A 20,676-nucleotide genomic window follows, 5' to 3' on the forward strand; every position below is an offset into this window, starting at 1 on the left:
TATAATCCGTGTGGGCTAACTCATTTTAGAAATTAAATTTTAATTAGAGAAAAGTCAAGTATATTTGAGTTATCTTTTTAATACTTACCCAGATCTGGAAAAGGGCCAAATGAAATCCTTTACATTTCCAGAGTTTTTAGCACGTATGAATCCTTTGCTGTCTATAACTTTAAAAGTAATTTGCTTATGAATTAGCAGCTAAAACTGCAGCTTGAGCTAAAAACAAAGAAGTTAAAGAAACCTGTTTTGATTTGACAGATGCTCGTGTTCCTCAGTGGGCGGGGCAAACTGATTGACGGGCGCCTTTGACCAATAGCCGCCTAGATTTACATCTCGAGTCGTTACGTCACTACCTTCCCGCAGGGGAGGGCTCGCGCTGGAGAAGCGACAGGCTTAGCTTTAAACGACGGTATAATGGACCTGCAGCCAGTTTCCTCCCTGTAACGCGTCTTGTTTCTGACCTCGGTGTCCATGATACCCAGCCCCAGTCTGAAACTGGGCGCCAGATCCTCGGAGGGTTTCCTTTTCAGACTGTCCTGTTTGTTTGACTTTTTACGCAGGTGGGTGTGAGCTTCATTAGACAAAGCTGTAGCGCTTAGTGCTCGAGAACTTACTGCAAGTCTGGTGTCATTTTCAACGGCTGTAGACAAATATACATGTTCATTTAAAAGCCCTGAGTCCTGTCTGTGCTGCTGGCCTGAAGTTGTCTCAGACCAATGTGTGTTTGTGGTTTTATGTATCATATACGGTGGCCGTGGGGTGCAAAACACTTACAAGTACCGAAACAAATTTACATTTCAGAAAACAAATGTACATTTCAGAAAACAATTTAACAAGATGCGAAACACTTTTACATTTCAGAAAACAAATTTACATTTCGGAAAACAATTTAACAAGATGCGAAACACTTTTACATTTCGGAAAACAAATTTACATTTCAGAAAACACTTTTACATTTCAGAAAACACTTTTACATTTCAGAAAACAAATTTACATTTCGGAAAACAAATTTACATTTCAGAAAACACTTACATTTCAGAAAACAAATTTACATTTCAGAAAACAATTTAACAAGATGCGAAACAAATTGACATTTCAGAAAACAAATTTACATTTCGGAAAACAAATTTACATTTCAGAAAACAAATTTACATTTCGGAAAACAAATTTACATTTCAGAAAACCCTTTTACATTTCAGAAAATCAACCGGAAAGGGAATGTACCAACGCCGAGGCTGACCCGGAAGTCAGCCTCAGGGCTGCATCCTTCGAAGGTCGTATTTGTAGGCTGATTACGTTACAGTGTGGCGACAAAGGCTGTCCCAATTCATGAATCATTCCGAGCAAATGCTGCCGACAAATGTGTCCTTATTTTGCCCGATTTGAAGGATGGGTCGTGAGTATCCTTTGCGGCCCATCATTTCCCATCATTCATTGCGGGTCGAAGCGGATTGGTCAAGCAGGGGAAGCCATGGCGGACCATAGCAGCAAAAGCTGTGAGTAAATTGTGGAAAATTACACTTTCTGTGACACAAATTAACTTCTACAATGTTTTTAGTGCGGGAATATAACTATGTAGACGTGAAATATCTGCTTGATTTATCTAGACATCGCTTAATTTCAAATGTGCTCCGACGTGTTCGGAGTTTTCCGTTCCCACCGTAGTAACCGGCTCGCCTCGCCAGCCCTACCGGCGGTGAGGTGAGCTAGCCCGGTAGAGATCTGACCGGACTATCGGCACTAAGCTCCCGCTGGCAGTCATCAAGTGATTTCTAACAGTTTATGTTATTATTTTAATTGTTACTGAAAATCGATTTAATATTTCAGGTGATATTAAGGTTAACCAGAATAAATTGACAGTTTTATGTAATCCAACTGTATCGCTGGAGAGTGTGATTGAGAATAAATAAGCTTTACAATATGAATTTTTAATGAAGAAATGTGCTATATGTTTTAAAAGTGTATTTATAATTCAGTTAGCATTATAATTTCTGATTCCAGGTACACCTGACGAGGAATACACCTCCAAATGTAAGTGAATCTCAGTAAAGAATTGAAAAGTTTGAAAGAGCTTGTTTTAGACATTTGCTTAGAAATATTTTAATATTTTCTTCAAATTAAAAAAGGCTTTATTTTTGCTCTGATATTAAGCAAGATGTTTTTTTTTTGGTATTTTCATATTTTTTTTTTTTAGGTACAAAGCAGCAGACGGGCCAGTTTATCAATCTCAGGGGTGAGAACCACCACCTTTTTACTGGAGCTAAAAACTCAGCCACCGTGGCTTGGAGGTACAATAACAACATTCTTTACAGTCAGTTTCTGTCCAGTTTCAATAACTCCTATCTTTCTAACTTTCATAAATATCCATCCAGTGATTAACATACTTCTTTTGGTTTAGGACAATTCTGGAGAAGATGGACCAACAGGGGAAGGTCAGCCCCTTTGCAGGCCAAAACAATGTGGGACAATTTGAAAAAAAAAAAAACAATTTAGAGTATGTTCAGAAGTTCTCATGTCACACACAAATAAAAAAATATTTCTAAAAGTCTTGTTGGTTTCTCTGTTTAGTAAATATTGTTTTATTTTTTTATTCCATCTAACTTTAGGATTGTAAGTATCCAGGGTCAGGAGAGGGAGTCAGTGAAAAGCCCACTGCTGCTACTTGGCCCTGGTTTGTCCTTATGGATGAGGTGTTGGGACAGAGGTCTTCCACAACACCTCCTGTCCTAATTGCCTCCATCCCTGAAGGAAGACAGTGAGCCAGCAGGAAGGGGTCAGAAAAGAAAGAGGGACAGAGATGATGGAGTTGATCAGGGAGGACATGAGGGTACAGAGAATGGACAGATTGTTTTTCAAAGAATGGCACCAAAATAAGATGCTACATAAGAAATATTAAGTTTTGTTCAGATTGTTTCTTAAAGTTTTAAGGTGTTCTAATAAATTTCAAAATTGTTTTGTCACTAGTTATTTCCATTTGATCTAACAATACATCAACTTCATTTAAAGTTATAAACAGAATTTATTATGAAAAATACAAACAGCACTTTAAACAGAATGGGGGAAGAAAAAATTCAAACAGATCAAGATTACAAGACAAAAGGCATAAAATAAAACTATGTACAAGTATTTACAATGGTGACAGCAGGATCAACCTGAGTGACCAGTTCCTGGAAAAACCTCTTCAACAGAACAAAGAGGCAGATGTCTTTCTGAACAGAAAGTCTCTGGCGGTGTGGCTAAATCTTTCACAAGGTCAGAGACTTGGATGGGATGCTGCAACTGAGATCTGTGGTTAGTCTTTCTGGATGGTGAGCGAAGCATCACACAGGTGGTCTGCAGATGTTTGTGATGCCTCTCTCCACTGTCCACGTCATCGTCCATCAAGTGGGTTTAAAGGGCTGGCTGAATTGACAGCTGCCACATCACTAAGAGGTCATCGGAAAAATGCAGAATTAGAAGATGGTGCTCACAAAATATTACAATTAGTTATACCCCTCAAACATTAATCACATCTATAATATTATACTTGGCTGCACACAGTAGTCGTATTCTGGTGGTACCTCCTCCAGGGCAGACACCTCAGCTGAAAACTGGTCCTGCCAGAGAGCAACGCTGACAGCCTCAGTCCAAACCTCACCCTCATCCTCTTCTACAGCCTCCTCTGGGTCATCCTCTGGGGCCATGACATCCCCAGCACCAAGGCAGATGTTGTGGAGGATGGCGCATGCTGTTATGACCTGAAAACAATTTAACATATGTGTATGTGTATATATTATGTATAATGTATACATAAAATGGATCTAGGTCAAAACTTAGGTGAGGTACAAAGGTGTGGTGCACCTCCAGCGCTTGCAGGAAGATGGCCCTGAATCTGGTCTTCATCATTCCGAATGATGGCTGTTAAAGCGCTGGGCTCCCATACCTTGTTTTGTCCTCTTGTAGGGAGTGATGAAGGGAGTGGATATTGGAGGCATTGGTACCCTCCATCAGCAAGGATAAAATGCCCTGGAGGAGGATAAACTGTACAGTGGGCTGTGGCGGAGCACCCTAGAGTCATGCAGTGACCCAGGCCAGCCCACATACGTGTCAATAAAATGGCTCTCAGAAACTGCCAGCAGGATTATGGAAGGGAAGAGTTTCCTGTTCCTGTAGCAATGACCATCAAGGCTGCTTGGACACCTGAAGTGGATATGGCAGCCGTCAATTGCATCCACAGCTTTAAGAAAAACTCTGGCGTGCCAGCCCTGCAAACTCACGGGACACTGCCTTAAGTCCTCAGGGGTCTTTAGAAGGTAGATGACCTGGTGACGAATAGCCACGATCTCCTCTGTAACTCTGTGGACGATGCGATGGACAGTGGAGCGAGGCATCCCAAACACTCTGCAGACCACTCTGTAGGATGGGCCACTTGCCAGCCAGAAAAGAAAAACCAAGGTCTCAATAGTAGCACCCATCCATGTTGCCTATCCTGGTGAAAAAGATTAAGCAGCACTGCCAGAGACTCCCTGCTCAGCTGAAAATCAGGCCTGGTGTCCTCCTGGTTGAAGAAGCGTTTCAGGACTGGGACACTCAGGTTGATCCTGCAGTAAAGGGGTCTGGTCTAGAAAAGGGAAGAATGGAGATGGAAAAACACATTATTTTTAAGGCATGCTTCTGGATATTGTAAGTAATCAAAGCAAGAAGATACTAATACACCAAAAACACTGCATTATTATATAATTATCTAAGAACAGCCAGAGGGGATCAAATACCTTATAATTCCCATCTATCTTAAAATTTAAAGTTGTTGTTTATAATATATATATATATATATATATAATATGTCAACATACATTAGCCATAAAGTTGCTATCTCTTTGTTTATTGGCTAGTTAAATCAAACATCTTTTTTACCTGAACATGATTGTCTCTGGATTGTACCTGGAATCAGAAATTATAATGCTAACTGAAATATAAATAAACTTTTAAAACATATAGCACATTTCTTCATTAAAAATTCATATTGTAAAGCTTATTTATTCTCAATCACACTCTCCAGCGATACAGTTGGATTACATAAAACTGACCATTTATTCTGGTTAACCTTAATATCACCTGAAATATTAAATCGATTTTCAGTAACAATTAAAATAATAACATAAACTGTTAGAAATCACTTGTGTTAAACGTTCACTGTGATGACTGCCAGCGGAAGCTTAGTGCCGATAGTCCGGTCAGATCTCTACCGGGCTAGCTCACCTCACCGCCGGTAGGGCTGGCGAGGCGAGCCGGTTACTACGGTGGGAACACAAAACTCCGAACACGTCGGAGCACGTTTGAAATTAAGCGATGTCTAGATAAATCAAGCAGATATTTCACGTCTACATAGTTATATTCCCGCACTAAAAACATTGTAGAAGTTAATTTGTGTCACAGAAAGTGTAATTTTCCACAATTTACTCACAGCTTTTGTTGCTATGGTCCGCCATGGCTTCCCCTGCTTGACCAATCCGCTTCGACCCGCAATGAATGTTGGGAAATGATGGGCCGCGAAGGATACTCACGACCCATCCTTCAAATCGGGCAAAATAAGGACACATTTGTCGGCAGCATTTGCTCGGAATGATTCATGAATTGGGACAGCCTTCGTCGCCGCACTGTAACGTAATCAGCCTACAAATACGGCCTTCGAAGGATGCAGCCCTGAGGCTGACTTCCGGGTCAGCCTCGGCGTTGGTACATTCCCTTTCCGGTTGATTTTCTGAAATGTAAAAGGGTTTTCTGAAATGTAAATTTGTTTTCTGAAATGTAAATTTGTTTTCTGAAATGTAAATTTGTTTTCTGAACTGTAAATTTGTTTTCTGAAATGTAAATTTGTTTTCTGAAATGTAAATTTGTTTTCTGAACTGTAAATTTGTTTTCTGAAATGTAAATTTGTTTCGGTACTTGTAAAAGTGCTTTGCCACCGTAGTCACAGAACTTCCATACATACATTATTAAAGTTTGCCGCATCTTCAGGCCAATTTTATGGCCAGCCAGATATATTATCTGCCACAGCAAGATATTTAATTGTGTTTTATATGAAATTATATAAGATGGCCAACTGCAAGTGCTCAGCTGAACACATTCAACATTCCACTTCTTTGTGTTTCAAGCTGCTGTCATTTTAAGGTTATAATAGTTTTGGATGATGGCCTTTAGAAGCTCAACCTTTTGACCTCTATAACAGAGTATCCTTTAAAACTTCTCTCACCAGCTTGTTTTTCATGCAAACAACCACAATGTCGAACCTTCTGTTGCACCTCTTCAAGGTGCTTTTAAGGTCAACTCTGAACAGCCTGAATGGGAGCTGCTCCATCCAAACATTGAAAGTCAGGGCCCATATTCACAAAGAATCCTAAAACTAAAAGTAGTTCCTAGTGACGTCATTTTAAGAAAGTTTTCTTTTGGTCATTTTACCAAACTAAACCTCATTATACAAGACGGAGATCACAGTAAAATGCTGTCCACATTAATATCAAATAGATGAAGTATGAAAACAACTAGCATGGTTAGTAAACATAACAATAAGCTAATCAAAATAATGATGAATGTAAAAAAGGTTCAGACATTTTGATGCTGTGTGACAATTAATTTAATCTTGATAAGCTCAGAAAATGCTGCCCAGATCATTTTCAGATAATTTGGTTTAAAATTATCTGATTTAATAAGTTTATCATGAGTTATTTGTCCACATCTTTATTGCTGCTCTTCTACAAAGATTGTTTAAGAACCTGTTGCTAATCTATGAATAATTTGTTATATTGTAAATAAATATGTTAGTTGAGCTAAAGATTAACAGAAAATCTTTAGCTCAGTTTTTTCTTCTCACAGAGGAAACCATTTTTTTTTTTTTACAAAGACTGATGAAAGCTTTATTACTTGAAATGTGCAGGTTATCTACAGGCTGTTAAACATCTGTCATAATTTACTGATGTATATTTTATAAAGATATGCTTTCTGGTGTTCATCGAGCTGTGACCTGATGATTCACATTTTGGCTGATTTTACCTTTTTTTCTGATCACTATAACGCATAAAAAAGAACCAATGCAAACTGAATATAGATATTAGTGTAGAATCCAACAGTTTAATGAGGAAATTACAAGATTTATGCATCAAAGCAAAGTGTTCCTAAGCTGTGTGTCAAGGTACTACATTCTGAAACCAAAATTCAGATGTTTCGGTATTTACCTTCCAATCACAGATAAGAGGAAAGATTGGCTGATTCTGATCTCTGGCCCACTGGTTGGTGCATCTCAAATTTTATCGTCTGTGTGAGTAAGAGAATGTTTCATCTTGAGGTTTTATACCATAATCATTTATTTTTATGTATGCAGATCTTATCCCACTTTGTCTAAATTGTGTTTTTAATCTTCTGGATTATTCATCCATCTGTTTCTTTAGTCATCATCCATAGTAAGAAAATGTTCATATCAAATTAGCAGTAGGAGTTTTATGTCAATTCAGTTTCATTTTCTTCCCACAGTGTGGACCTGTTTATGGTAAATGTAGTCATTCCTATATGGAAAGACTCTTAAAGGTTAACTGTATTTATATGGTCATTTATAACCATGAAATACTTTTATGACAGACAGGTAAACTAACTCAAAATGTTGTCAAAAACCCTGTTTTTATTTTTATTTTTTTTTTCTGGAAAAAGTATTATTTAAAACATTGACTCCTGTCGATGCCCTTGTGGGTAAGTTATATTCAGAAGAAATGTTGTGCCTCATTGATAATCCCATGCGTTTTATCAGCTGTAAATGCCAAGAGTTTTAACTAAAAAAAAGTGCTCTGGGTTGGGAGTGGGATGTGGAGGGGGCCGGACGGAGACACTCCCACCCTGAACACATTCTTTGACGCTCTCTCTGGTTATGTGTGATTGGTGTGTGCCTGTGGGCTGGCCCTCTGCTGAGATCAGAATCGCAGCCCAGGGTCTGTGAGCTTCCTCTGGGGTGAGGATGAGGAGGCTGTGCATTGTTGTGGGACGGAGACGGGCCGTGGGGTTTGACTTTTTAATGCAGACAAGGACTGACTGGGAGCCGCTTGACCTGCCCTGAAAAGCCCTGAGCTGCTGCCAGTTTTCACATCTTATCATTACTCTAACGTTTGTTCTTTAAACAGAGCCTGGCAAAATGACTCTTTCTGTAGCGGGTAAGTTCAGGACAGCTATCAGGACTTGTGCGTTTTCAGAAAGTTGTTTAGGAATTTTTAGCAGACAAAAAAAACTAAGTATTTTTAATTAGTTTTAATTCATTTTAAATTAGGAAAAAATACTATCAGTAGGAAACCAGCTCATCAGCTTCCCAAGGAGTAAAAAGATCCTTGTGTGTGTTTCCAGATCTCACCAGAGGACCGATGACTGAGTTTGAGGAGAAGCTCCGTCAACAGCATGAAGACTCCATGCATCGGGAGCTGGAGGCGCTGCTGGCCACAGCCAACAAAGCTGAAGCAGAGGTGGGTAAAGTGCTGCTGTGTGCAGGCTCCAAGCATCAACAGAAACCTCTATAAAACTCTGTCTGCTGGTGAAACCATGCAGAGAAATTTCATTATTGTTGTTCTTTGTTTTCAGGTTTATGCACTTGTTTTATTTTTCAATTAAAATGCTAAAAGATGTGGATCAGCTGATTTACATGTTATCAATGTTGCACTTTTCTTCGGCATACGTTTATCATTACGTCTCATCTGGTTCCATTTAGACTGGAAACATCTTCCTCATCCTGTACAGCAGTTGGCATCTTTGCACAGAAACGTTTAGAAACCTTTTTTATTATTTTTATTTTAAAACTGCACAGTTTTAATAGTTCATGTCTGTGGGCCACACAGTGAAACAAGAGTCATGGACTCGTTTATCTGTATTTACATATATTGAGCAAATGTTTGCAGAACAACGCTAACCCTACAAACTGAAAGTTCATCAGAGCTTCTGAAAACCCAGCTTGGTAGAATTTGAGGTAAACAACCTTTAGGTCCTGCGATTGGATTATGGAAACACACACATAGTCATGTTAAAAACACAACAACAACAACAGTGGAGCTGCAGAAGAAAATCAAGTCCATAGCTTGACTTAATTATTCTCTGACAGACTACAAACACCTCCTGTCTGTATTTTGCAGACACGTTTTCACCGTTACATTTCTAAAGCATTCCTGAATATTTCTAAAACTATGTAACACACACACTAGTTTGTATCTTAACTTTGTTCCACAGGCACTGTTTTCCAGGCCAGCATATTCACTGGAACACCAAAGAAGGATAAATTCCCCAGTTCCACTCTTTCTTTGAATGATGATCTGTCTTTATTAGAACCAACATAGGTTGGTGGTCAGACAACACAGAACTATACCAGCATTGTTTCTAAACGACATGATCAGTTGAATGATGAATTCCCTTTTTACTCAGAGGCCAACATTTCTAAATCTCAACCTGTAAGAATTAATAGAAAGGTTCCCTGAAGGTTTTCCAAAAACCTCCAACATTAACATCCAATATGGCTGCTAATCATGACCCAGGTTATTGATAGATGCCCTCAGTAAACAGCTTAGTCAACATTTTGCACTCCTGGCAGTTTGTGAAAGATTCAATGAGGTTCACAAAGAATACCACACAACTTCCTTTAGTCAACATGTTGCTACAGTGTTTAAAGATACAAAAAAAAGCAGAGAAAGATTATTGGTCTTAAGCTTCATTAACAAATAAATCCATGAGTAATTCTGACTGGCTTGCTAAAATGTAGCTAGAACATGGTTAGTTTTCATGTCATTGCCACATCCAGGTTCTGAGTTAAATTGGATGCTGTCTTAGTAGCCACCAGCTCTTGTTCCTAGTTCTGCCTCAGTTCATACTGAGTTCTTGAAATATTGTCTACTGAACCTCTCTTTCAAGAAGTTCCTGTTTAAAATCAAAGATCACTGTGATTGAAGAACTCATCTAGTCATTTATTCCAAGTAACTGCTACCAGTATCAAGAAATGTAGCTCATCCTCCATTGGTGGTACCACAGAACCCTGGCTTTACTCAGGTTAAACAAAACATTAGGAAAATCTCATTTTCCATCACTTACATCACTAATGATTGTTTGGTTCTGTTTCAGGTCTCCAGAAAAGACTTTGATGGCTTCAAGAAGCTCTTCCACAGATTCCTGCAGGTTAAAGGTCCCTCAGTGGACTGGCCCAAGATAAACCGTCCACCCGAGGAATCGGTAGGTCCCCAGATACCTGAAGTCACACTGTTTATTTGGCTCCATGTTGCAATCTCTCTGGTCTGTAGTCCAGCTCTAGTGTTTACAATAAGCCTCGACTCGGACGTCACACACAACGGGTCACGGTATTGCACAACACCACTGGATAAATATAAATCAAATATCAACAGAATATCATATCTTGAGTTTTTCAAAACAAAATTTCTTGATTTATCTAGTTTAAATAAAAGTACCTGAAAATACGAGGAAAAATCTCTAACATTTGAGTAGTCTCTTTGTTTATTTGAATCAAATTAATGGTCTACATAATTTTCAAGTAATTGCATTATTTTTTTTTTCATTTCCACATTTGGTCCACCATCAGCCAACAAACCGTTGCAGAAAGAGACCACAGACTGCAGCATCAGCAGCTCTCTGCTCTTATCCTGTGCAGATGTCAGACTTTTAATAAATGTTATTTTTAAATAAATCCCTTCAATTACATTTGTTTTAAGCTGCATGTCTCTTCCTAATAGGCATCTTTAAATGTGCACCTCTTACCTATAAACCGAGTCTTCAGCCTAATGGAGGCTTGTTCTCCAGACGCTATCAGCTATAATCTGGTCTGTCTGGGGAAGAAGAGTAAATGTTGCCTTGCTTGCAGTATAAATGAATGTATTGGCTGTATCTGGCTACATTCAGCTGTAACTGGTATCTCAGATTTTTTTGAACGTGGTTCCTATTGAACAGATGCCTCTGTTGACATTGAGAGTGATTTGGACTCTGGGTCTTGCCGAAGGACCTGTTCACATGTAGAAAGCAGTGTTGAACAGCAGTCACATGATTAGTCACGACTTGGTTTACTTCCTGACACTAAGACCCCCTTACCTACCCCCAGTGGGCTGGTCTGCATATTGCTACATTTTTTCTTAGCTTAAGAAAACTCTTCCAAACCTTTTTGATTGTTTTATGTTGCATCTTTTTTTATACCAGTTGAAAAATGGAGACACCTGAACATCAGACTCTAGATAAATCTAAACCTATTATTATTTGCAAATAAAAATCTGAACAGTGTGGTAAGCATTTGTATTCACGCCCCTGAGTCTGAACTTAGACTAGAATTTCATACCAGTGAAAGCCAAACATTAGTATTTAAAACGTTTAGACTAAAACTGTTTTATACCAGTGACCCAGCTTCTCTACTTAGACTTCAGTGAGTGCCCATGACTGTTACTATTTGAATGATGGGACCACAACATCTTTCTTCTAGGACAGGATGAATTCCTGACCACAGAGGACTTAATGAGCTAGTTACCTCTATTAGAAAGATTGGATTAGAACCAGCTCTTACCAGTAAACTTCCAATGATTATTAATGTCATTTGATTTGTTTTTCTGTATCATAGTAAATGTTTTTCCTCATGTGCAGCGCTTTGAGGGCCTTGTTCCTGAAAAGCGCTACATGAATAGACTTGACTTGACTAGAATTATCATGCTTTAGTTTTGCTTTTATTACGTCTGCATGTCTTGAGTATGTCATCTAGAGAGTGCTTTTTCCATTCCTTTGCTCACTTGATGGAGAGCATCTAATAGCAATTTAGTCTTGCCACAGATTCTCAATTACATTTAGGTCTGGACTTTGACTAGGCCATTGTAATACTTAAATATACTTTAAAACCATTACTTTGTAGCTTGGTGTCCTGCTGGAAGGTGAAAATTTGGTTTCAACTGTCTGAAGGACCGTCATCCACTCATGTGTCCCCTACATGGCTTGTGGCAAAATGCAAAAATGACTTTCATTCAAGAACAGCTTTCTTCTTCCCACTAAAGGCCAGATTTGTTGAGTGCAGGACTAGTAGTTGTCCTGTTGAACATTTATCCTACCTGAGTTGTGGATTCTTCAGCTCCTCCAGAGTTACCATGGACAACCTTGGCCATCCTGCCATTGCACTTGTGCCACACTATTTTCAGTTGATGGGTTGAGCAGTGCTTCCTGAGATATTCAAAGCTTAAATTATTGTTTTATAACCTCTCTCTGCTTTAACCCTCCACATCTTTCTCCATGTCCTGTCTGCTGTGTTTCTTGGTCTTCATGATCCTGCTTGTTCACTGATGTTCTCTGATAAACATCTAAGGCCTTCACATGGCATCTTGATGGTGAGGTTTGTGGGGACTATGGGACAAAATGTGGAAAATGTTTAAGGGGTATGAATACTTTTGCAAGGCGCTGTTGTAGAGGTTGTTGGCTTGAGCTGTTGTGCACATATACTACAACACTAAGCAGACTTAATGTAAGTCGATTTGCTCTAAACTTCACGTGTTTATTAAATCAATTTTTGAAATGGTTAGCAGTTTGGTCTGAATTGGGAAAGCAAACCTGATCCACTGGGTCAAGTTTATTTTTTAAAATGTGGAACTGTTCCTTTAAATGATTTGCTTGCAGTAAAATGGGGATAGGTGTCATCGTCCTGAAACAAGCAAGTGTAGCCAGATCTAAAGGTTGAGAATATCCAGGTTGTAGCCTGTTATTAATCGCCATGGTGACTTTTCAAACCTGTGTCCTGACACAGTCCCCCACTCCACAGCTCCCAGAATACCCAGAAAGGTTACAGCTAAGAATAGTCTGACCGCCGTAGCATTCGCAAGGTTCGCCTTAGAAGACTGCGAGTATGACATGCTGACATTAAGCCCCACAGTGCTGCAAAACTAAGCCTCACTACTGTTAATATTCACATGGTCACTCATACTGTCAGGATAGACGTTGCTCAAATGATCTCAAACTCTATGTCCTGATATAAAACTGCCACCAGTTTTTCTTTTTTTCTGCTTTAGAAAACGGAGAATAAACAGTTTTTGTTTAGTAAAGAGTCAGAAAATAGGACTGTGAAGGAAATAAATGAAATGATTAATATATTTGAGAAATCACACTTGTGATTAATCGCTTTTTTTTTTTAAAGATATTTTTTCGGCAATAGTGGCCTTTATTTTTGTCAGTAGGTAGACAGGGAAAGGGGGTAGAGAGAGGGGGAGAGATTCAGTAAATGTCGCCGGGTCCGGGACTTGAACCCGGGACAGCTGCCTCGAGGACTGTAGCCTCCATACATGGCCGCGCGCTTGACCCCTACACCATCAGCGCCATGCCCATGATTCATTGCATTTCTGATCCCATTATTTTTCTCAGGAAGGTTTGGTCCGACACATTAATCGCTGACTGTCTCTTAACAGTACTTCACTCTGGACCTTTCACTGACTTCATTTTGACTTGAAATAGAAATCCAAAATATGACCAACACACATTCTAGAGTCTGTTCAAGAGCTTTTCTCTTGCTTTCAAGCTCCCCTCCCCCAAGAACTGCTCCAGGACAAGTGGTCTTCAGATGATAGACAGGTGGTCTAAGACAGAGGGGCAGCAGCCTATAGGGTTGTCTTTACACTATGCACCTTTATAATGAAAGTCTGACTCTTCATTTCTCAGTCAGTTGCCAACCAGCTGACACTTGGACTTTCTGGATTGGCACTATTATAAGCACCGATCTCTGTGGTTCCTCTACATTAGTGATCTTTATGTTGATTTAAGACCCCTCAGCTGCAGTATGTTGTTTCCTGATGAAGTTATAACTCAGGCTTGGGCCGTGGCTACAGCGATGCAAATCTGAGATCAGACCTGGCAAAACTGTGAAGGAAGCCTCTGAGAGGTCGGTTCTGACTGTCACAGCCAATGGAAGGCACCCCTTTAGATGTGTATTTGATAAATCATTCATGACCTCAGGAAATGAATACATCTTGCTCATCCTTTTATGTTATTGTAGAGATCTACAAGTACCAGAGAGAACAGCAGTCTTCTGACAACTGGAATGCATGTTCAAAGAATCATAAGTTCAGTCTGTTCACCATCTGTATTGTAAGCACAGGCATCCTCTGATTTAAAAAAAAGATGAGATTAAAGACAGCAAAGGCCATCATAAAGATGACATCATCTGTGTATCAAAACAACAGGCTCTGGAAGGAAGATGATCCCGTGTTTCACTAAATGATAATATTAAATTCATATCCAACCATAAATCATGAAGGTGGCAGCATAATGTTGGAGATTTGCTCCACTTGACACATTTTAGCCTCTTTTTAAACATGTCTGAGCATATTCATAGTAACTGCCTGTGTGTTACTGGCAGCTCCTGTTGCACAAACCTGCAGATGAAGTTATGGACTCCATGTGTTCTTGATATGTGGGGTCAGGGATCTCACTTCATTGTGACCTTGATCTTCTGTCTGGCTCCAGCTGACAGGGATTATTAATAGATGGAGTGATGGCTGCTGTAGCTGCTGGTCATGTGACACTACCAGGCATCCCATTCAAGCTGTTGCCAAAACTGATATCACTTACTTGAATGACATCAGGCAACATTTATTAAACTTTTTCATATTTTGTCATGTTACTGCCACTTCCTTTAATACATTTTTATAGGGATTTGATTTATAGGCCAACATAAGGTTGTACATAATTGTGACTTGAAGGACAAGGATACATAGATTACTTTTACAAATAGAAAACTTGGGTTTGGGTTTGGCTCGAGCTGCTCTGAGTCAGTACTTTGTAAAATCTCCTTATAAAGCTGCCAGTTTTTTTTTTTTGGGGTGGGGGGGGAGTTTGTTGTTGTAACATGGCAAAATGAGGAAAAGTTCAAGGGTATGAATACTCCTGCCACGCATTGTTACAGCTAACAACTGATGAACACACAGAAGGGAAGTCGGTGGTGTCTCTTGGAAAAGGTTTACTGTTCTGTCATTCACTCTACACCTCTGGGTTTTATCCCGGGTTTTTATACTTCCTTAAGCCCCTGGATCCAGGAGCATGTACTTGCTTCAGTCGGTTCCTGATGATTCTGAAAATGCCTGATCTATTTTATATGCTTGATTTTAAGCCGAGCTGCTTAAAATCTGGTACCTGGACCTCCTCATGCATACTGTCGCCAATCTACTCAAGCAGTACAACTGCCAACCATCAATAGGCTTTTGAATTCATAGTAGTATATGTCCTCAGGTTGTTCACATTTGACTAAAATTGCAAAGGCAGACTGTTTGATAAAAGGTTACACACAGCAGTATGTCTGATGATGTAATTATTCTCCTCACACTGTTGTTTGATCAGATCCAGCCCTACGACAGGATCAAGGCGAAGGGGCTCCCTGAAAACATCACTGCCTGCCTCAACAAGCTTGTTGTGGTCAAACTGAACGGAGGTCTGGGAACCAGCATGGGCTGCAAGGGCCCCAAGAGTCTGATCAGCGTCCGCAATGAGAACACCTTCCTGGACTTGACTGTGCAGCAGATCGAGGTACAGCTACAGAACAGTGAGCAGCTCTGCTCTGTGAACATTCAGAGGAGCAGTTGGATCAGTGGCTCATGTTTTCAGATCTCTTTGTGCTCGTTTTTTTGCAGCATCTTAACAAAACCTTTAATGCCGATGTGCCACTCGTTCTCATGAACTCTTTCAACACTGATGAGGACACAAAGAAGATCCTGCAGAAATACACACACCATCGGGTCAAAATCCACACATTCAACCAGAGCAGGTGCACAACACACAGACATCTATTTAGTTTCCTGTAACTGTTTTTAAACAGATTCAGTCTATATTTTCTGATTGGTTGTTTGTTGTCCTGTTCACTTTGTAAAAGTGTCAGTTTTGGACTAAATTTATCCACTAATATTGTAGTAAGTTAAGTTCATTATTTCAGCTCAAGGCAGGTTCTTGAAGATCTCCACATAGACTGTATGAGTTGTAAGCTTTTAGCAGGAAAGTTTTCATCCCCAATTTCCAACAGGGTTAAAATTGGTGCTTCAGCTGATTTTCTTTCTCATTTTTCATGAAAAGACAAAATATTTCAGTGTTTCTGTGAAACATTCATTGTCAATACATTTCTGGACCTTTTTACTGACAGGTATCCAAGGATCAACAAGGAATCTCTGCTGCCGATTGCTAGGAGCATGGGCGTGAACGGTGAGAACACAGAGGCCTGGTACCCACCGGGTCACGGAGACATCTACGCTAGCTTCTGTAACTCTGGTGTGCTGGACAAACTCCTCGCTGAAAGTAGGGAGTACATCTTTGTTTCCAACATCGACAACCTGGGAGCCACTGTGGATCTCTTCATCCTCCACCACCTGATGAGCCAGCCAGCCGACAAACGCTGTGAGTTCATCATGGAAGTGACAGACAAGACCAGAGCTGACGTCAAGGTGAGCGCAGATCATCTTGCTTTCCTGTTTCTGTACTGATCTGCTCCAGGTGGGTGGAGGAATCTGCTCAGTCTTACCTTCTTCCTTTCTGCAGGGTGGAACTCTGATCCAGTATGAGGACCATCTGAGGCTGCTGGAGATCGCCCAGGTCCCCAAGGCCCACGTGGATGAGTTCAAGTCCGTCACCAAGTTCAAGATCTTCAACACCAACAACCTGTGGATCTCCCTGCCCGCCATCAAGAGGCTGCAGGAGAAGAACAGCATGGACCTGGAGATCATTGTAAACCCAAAGGTACCAAACAGATTTCACATGAAGAGGGCCTCTGAAGAACAGAATATTTCAGTTTTCAGTTTCTTAAACATATTTAACTGGCTGTGTATACTTCATACATTTACAATATACAGATAGTGAGACGACATTTAATTAGAAAACATAAGACTCTGTATCAGACGCAAAATATTTTTGATTAAGCTGAACTTTTAATTCCTCGGCAGACATTAGATGGTGGTCTGAATGTTATCCAGCTGGAGACAGCGGTGGGTGCCGCCATCAAGAGCTTCAAAAACGCCATGGGTGTGAACGTCCCCCGCAGCCGCTTCCTCCCAGTCAAGACCTCGTCGGACCTCCTGCTGGTGATGTCCAACCTGTACAGCCTGGACGCCGGCTCGCTCACCATGAGCAAGAAAAGGGAGTTTCCCACAACGCCGCATGTTAAACTGGGCAGCTCCTTCACCAAGGTCTGTAACCATCCAAACCTGTGGTCCACCATTTCATCTGCAATCAGAACTCACAGATCAGAGAGCAACAGAAACCAGACTGATGCTCTTTAACCTGATGAAACTAATCAATGTCCTGTTTAGAGAACATACAAACTCTATCCTGCAGTTTAAGTAACATGCTTGAAGTTTCCTCAGCTTGATGTCTTCTCTGGTTGTTTCTGCAGGTTCAGGACTTTCTGACCAGGTTTGAAAATATCCCAGATATGCTGGAGCTGGATCACCTCACTGTGTCCGGAGACGTGACCTTTGGAAAGAACGTATCTCTGAAGGTAAAAAGCATCATAAAAGGTGCCTGACTTTTCACATTTCAGAAGAATATGACTTTGTTTTATTTACAACTTACAGATGTCCATACTAAGGCAGCAGAGCTAAAAGTTGCTCTTAATGTATGCTTGAAGCAAAAATCTAAAGATGAATCAGTTACTGAACTGAAGGTGTTGAATCACAGGTAACATTTCTGAATTTAAAGGCCTATAATACCAGTGCCCCACGTTTTGAAATTGAAATTCCGCCCCCCTTCGCCAACACACATACGTGTCCCGCTTCGTGTGTCTCCCAGCGGAGACGGGCTGCGTGCAGAGCGGAGAGTTGGACCTGCGCTGGTCCATCTTACCTCTTCTCTCCTCCCCTCCGCCGTCAGATAGAGTCCTGCCCTGCCGACAGGCCGGCTAACCATCCAGGAAACAAACAAAACGAATATACTTGCTTCCTAAACTTCAGATGAAAAAGTTAAAACTTTACCTGCCACCATTTTATCTAAACGGAAGAGGCCAATCAACAGCATACCTTTACCCGCTATGTCTTCCATGGCCGCCACCATGCGCCAAGAGAATGTCTACGATTTAACTCTTACATCAGAAGAAATAAATAAATTCAAATCTATCTCATAGATGTCGGTATTACATTTGCTATTATGGTCCCTGATGACTTCTGTTTGACTCATGTTTTTTTTTTATTGCAAATACGGCCAAATGAGCTGGTTAACATTACAATTCATACACTACTAAAATACCTTTAATAAAGTTCAGTAAATGTGGGGCACGTAGGCTAAGTTGTATTTTCTACTAGTGTGTGTGTAAAAATGATGATGTGATCAGAATATTTTATTTTCTAAATAGCAGACATCTTATCAGTTCTCAGGACTTATAATCTCATTATCATATTCTCTGATGTTGGTTTCATTTTGACTATAAAGATTTTATAACTCATTTTCTGGGTATTGTTGATTTACGCTGTAGAATGGTCACTGGTTACTGAAAGATAACTCATTTAGTGTGACCTACCTGGTAAATTTGGCAGTGTAACCTGCTTTGCTACAACATACGGTTATTTGATGCAGAAAACATTTTGTGATAAAAGTACAGAATGATATAGTCAAGACAAACACGTTGTGCTCAGAGTGTAAAAAAAAAAAAAAAAATGAAGGATAACATAAGTTTCAAATGTGACTCAGGAAGTTCAGGTTGTGAATCAGTAATCTAACTTTAAATCAGTCTATGATCATTTTGTTGCCTTATTAATCTTAAGAATTTTGTCAAATGCATTCTTGTCTTGAGTTTTTTTTCCTGGGTGGTCATTTCCCTTCAACCCACAGGACCGTTTGTTTAGGGGGTGCTTAGTAATACATATAAATTATGTTCATGCTGTGCCTGTAATAAATCTCACACTACAAAGGCAGCCGACAGCTCCATGTGCTGCACAAGGTGCCCTTTTTTTCCACTTGAGCACCTGCCCCCCAAAATGTCTGTGCACGCCACTGGTCCTAACATCTGGTCATTTATTACTATCTGAACAGTCTCTGTAGAAATGGACTCTCAGCTATATTTGGCCGAATGCAGTCATATTCCTAAAAGGTACCAAACAGATTAATTTGATGGATTAAAAGCAGATTTTTAAAATGACAACCTTTAAGCAGGCAGTGAACATTTCATTAGGCCCTTTCCTGTAATAAAAATATTTTTATTGGTCTGATGTAATATTCTAATCCTAAACATAATGTTTTCATTAACTGGAAGCAGAAAGTCATCAGAATTAACAGAAATAAAGGTTGGAAAACATTAGTGTGTCCGTAAATAATCTATACTATGTGTTTCACTTTAATGAACTGAGATAGTGAAATAAATGAACTTTTCAATAATATTCTAATTGACTAATTAATTATGACTCTGCATCACCTGATGTGTGAATTATCTCTGTTTTTTTTCCACCCACCCATAGATATATATATAAAACAAAATATGTTTATGTGGTGTCATTGAACAGATCTGTTTATGTCCTGTTAAACATTACTATTAAAATATGTTCATGTAATTTGAATGGGTGGAGGTTGGGTCAATGAATAGTTGTGATTAAATGTCTGGTATGCTGAACAGAGGTAGTATCAACAATAAATTAGATCTCGCTTTAAAACTTCACCTTATCTTGAATTTGAAATGTGTCATTTTAACTAGGGAACCGTCATCATCATCGCCAATCATGGAGACAGGATCGACATTCCAGCTGGAGCGATGCTAGAAAACAAGATCGTCTCAGGAAACCTGAGGATCCTTGATCACTGAGGCCTTCTGGGGGAAAAAAGGAACCCGCACAATCAAAAGATTTCTGCTGTTTGCAGCTGAAGGGCGATACTGTTACTGTATGATCAGTTTTTCTCAGACAGGAAATGTGAGTTGTTAAGTCAGATCAGCCCTCCTCATGTTCTCTGCAGACACCAGCTCCTCATCAGGGAACTTGCTGTTACTGCAGATACTCACTGTAAGATGTGCTGCATTTTCTCCTCAATAAAACTATTATATGGGTGATTTGAGTATTCTGTGGTCTGTTGGAATAAAAACTCAACACAGAGTACCTGACTTTCTTCTGTTTTAAATTTAGGTGTCAATTAATGAAAGATGTGAAATATTTTAAGTTCTCATTCAGGCTTCTAAATATTGTGCGATGGTAAGAAAGTGAAATCACACAGTTTTAGAACATGCTTAAAATACAGTTCAGAGGTTCATCGATTCACGTTGGACTTCTAAACATTTTCACTAAATAATGAGAACCTAACTCAGGATTTATTCCACAAAGTGTTTGCAGTCATCTTTAGTTGTAAATAAATACAATCTTTTTTTTTTATGGAGTTTTTCCACAGCATTTGTCTAGCCTCAGGGGTCAGCGACTCCGCCTCCCGGCCATAGACTGCTGGAGATAGGTACCAGCTTCTCCGCGACCCACTATAGAATAGGCAGTATAGAAAATGACTGACTTATTCTACATGTTGAATGAAAAAATATAAAAATAGTGGTGTTAAACTTACGGGACCGTTTATTTTGCCATTTTCTTAAATTGTTTAGTGTGATAAAAAACTACTTGCTCCTTTCTCGTCCATTTATTATTCCTTATATATTTTACCAACAAAGTTCTACAAAAATGAATCCTAAGTCATCAGTGATATTCAAATGTAAACTATCTGTAC

General features: G+C 39.7%; 1 protein-coding gene across 2 annotated transcripts; it reads left to right on the plus strand.

Annotated features, from left to right (window-relative positions):
• The first annotated feature begins 379 nt into the window (after positions 1-379).
• LOC124868428 (UTP--glucose-1-phosphate uridylyltransferase-like) lies at positions 380-20,020 on the plus strand. 2 transcript variants are annotated; one of them, XM_047365685.1, is made up of 10 exons: positions 380-560; positions 8,362-8,477; positions 10,114-10,221; positions 15,349-15,534; positions 15,639-15,772; positions 16,142-16,439; positions 16,534-16,731; positions 16,935-17,177; positions 17,384-17,488; positions 19,670-20,020. In XM_047365685.1, the coding sequence occupies exons 2-10, from the start codon at positions 8,379-8,381 to the stop codon at positions 19,775-19,777; spliced, it is 1,479 nt and encodes a 492-aa protein (XP_047221641.1). In that variant the 5' UTR covers positions 380-560; positions 8,362-8,378; the 3' UTR covers positions 19,778-20,020. The 2 variants fall into 2 exon arrangements, with proteins under 2 accessions (XP_047221641.1, XP_047221640.1); XM_047365684.1 differs by lacking the exon at positions 380-560 and adding an exon at positions 7,963-8,174.
• The last annotated feature ends 656 nt before the right edge of the window (positions 20,021-20,676 follow it).

Source organism: Girardinichthys multiradiatus, chromosome 5 (assembly GCF_021462225.1).
Source record: "Girardinichthys multiradiatus isolate DD_20200921_A chromosome 5, DD_fGirMul_XY1, whole genome shotgun sequence".
In the NCBI taxonomy this organism is placed as follows: domain Eukaryota; kingdom Metazoa; phylum Chordata; class Actinopteri; order Cyprinodontiformes; family Goodeidae; genus Girardinichthys; species Girardinichthys multiradiatus.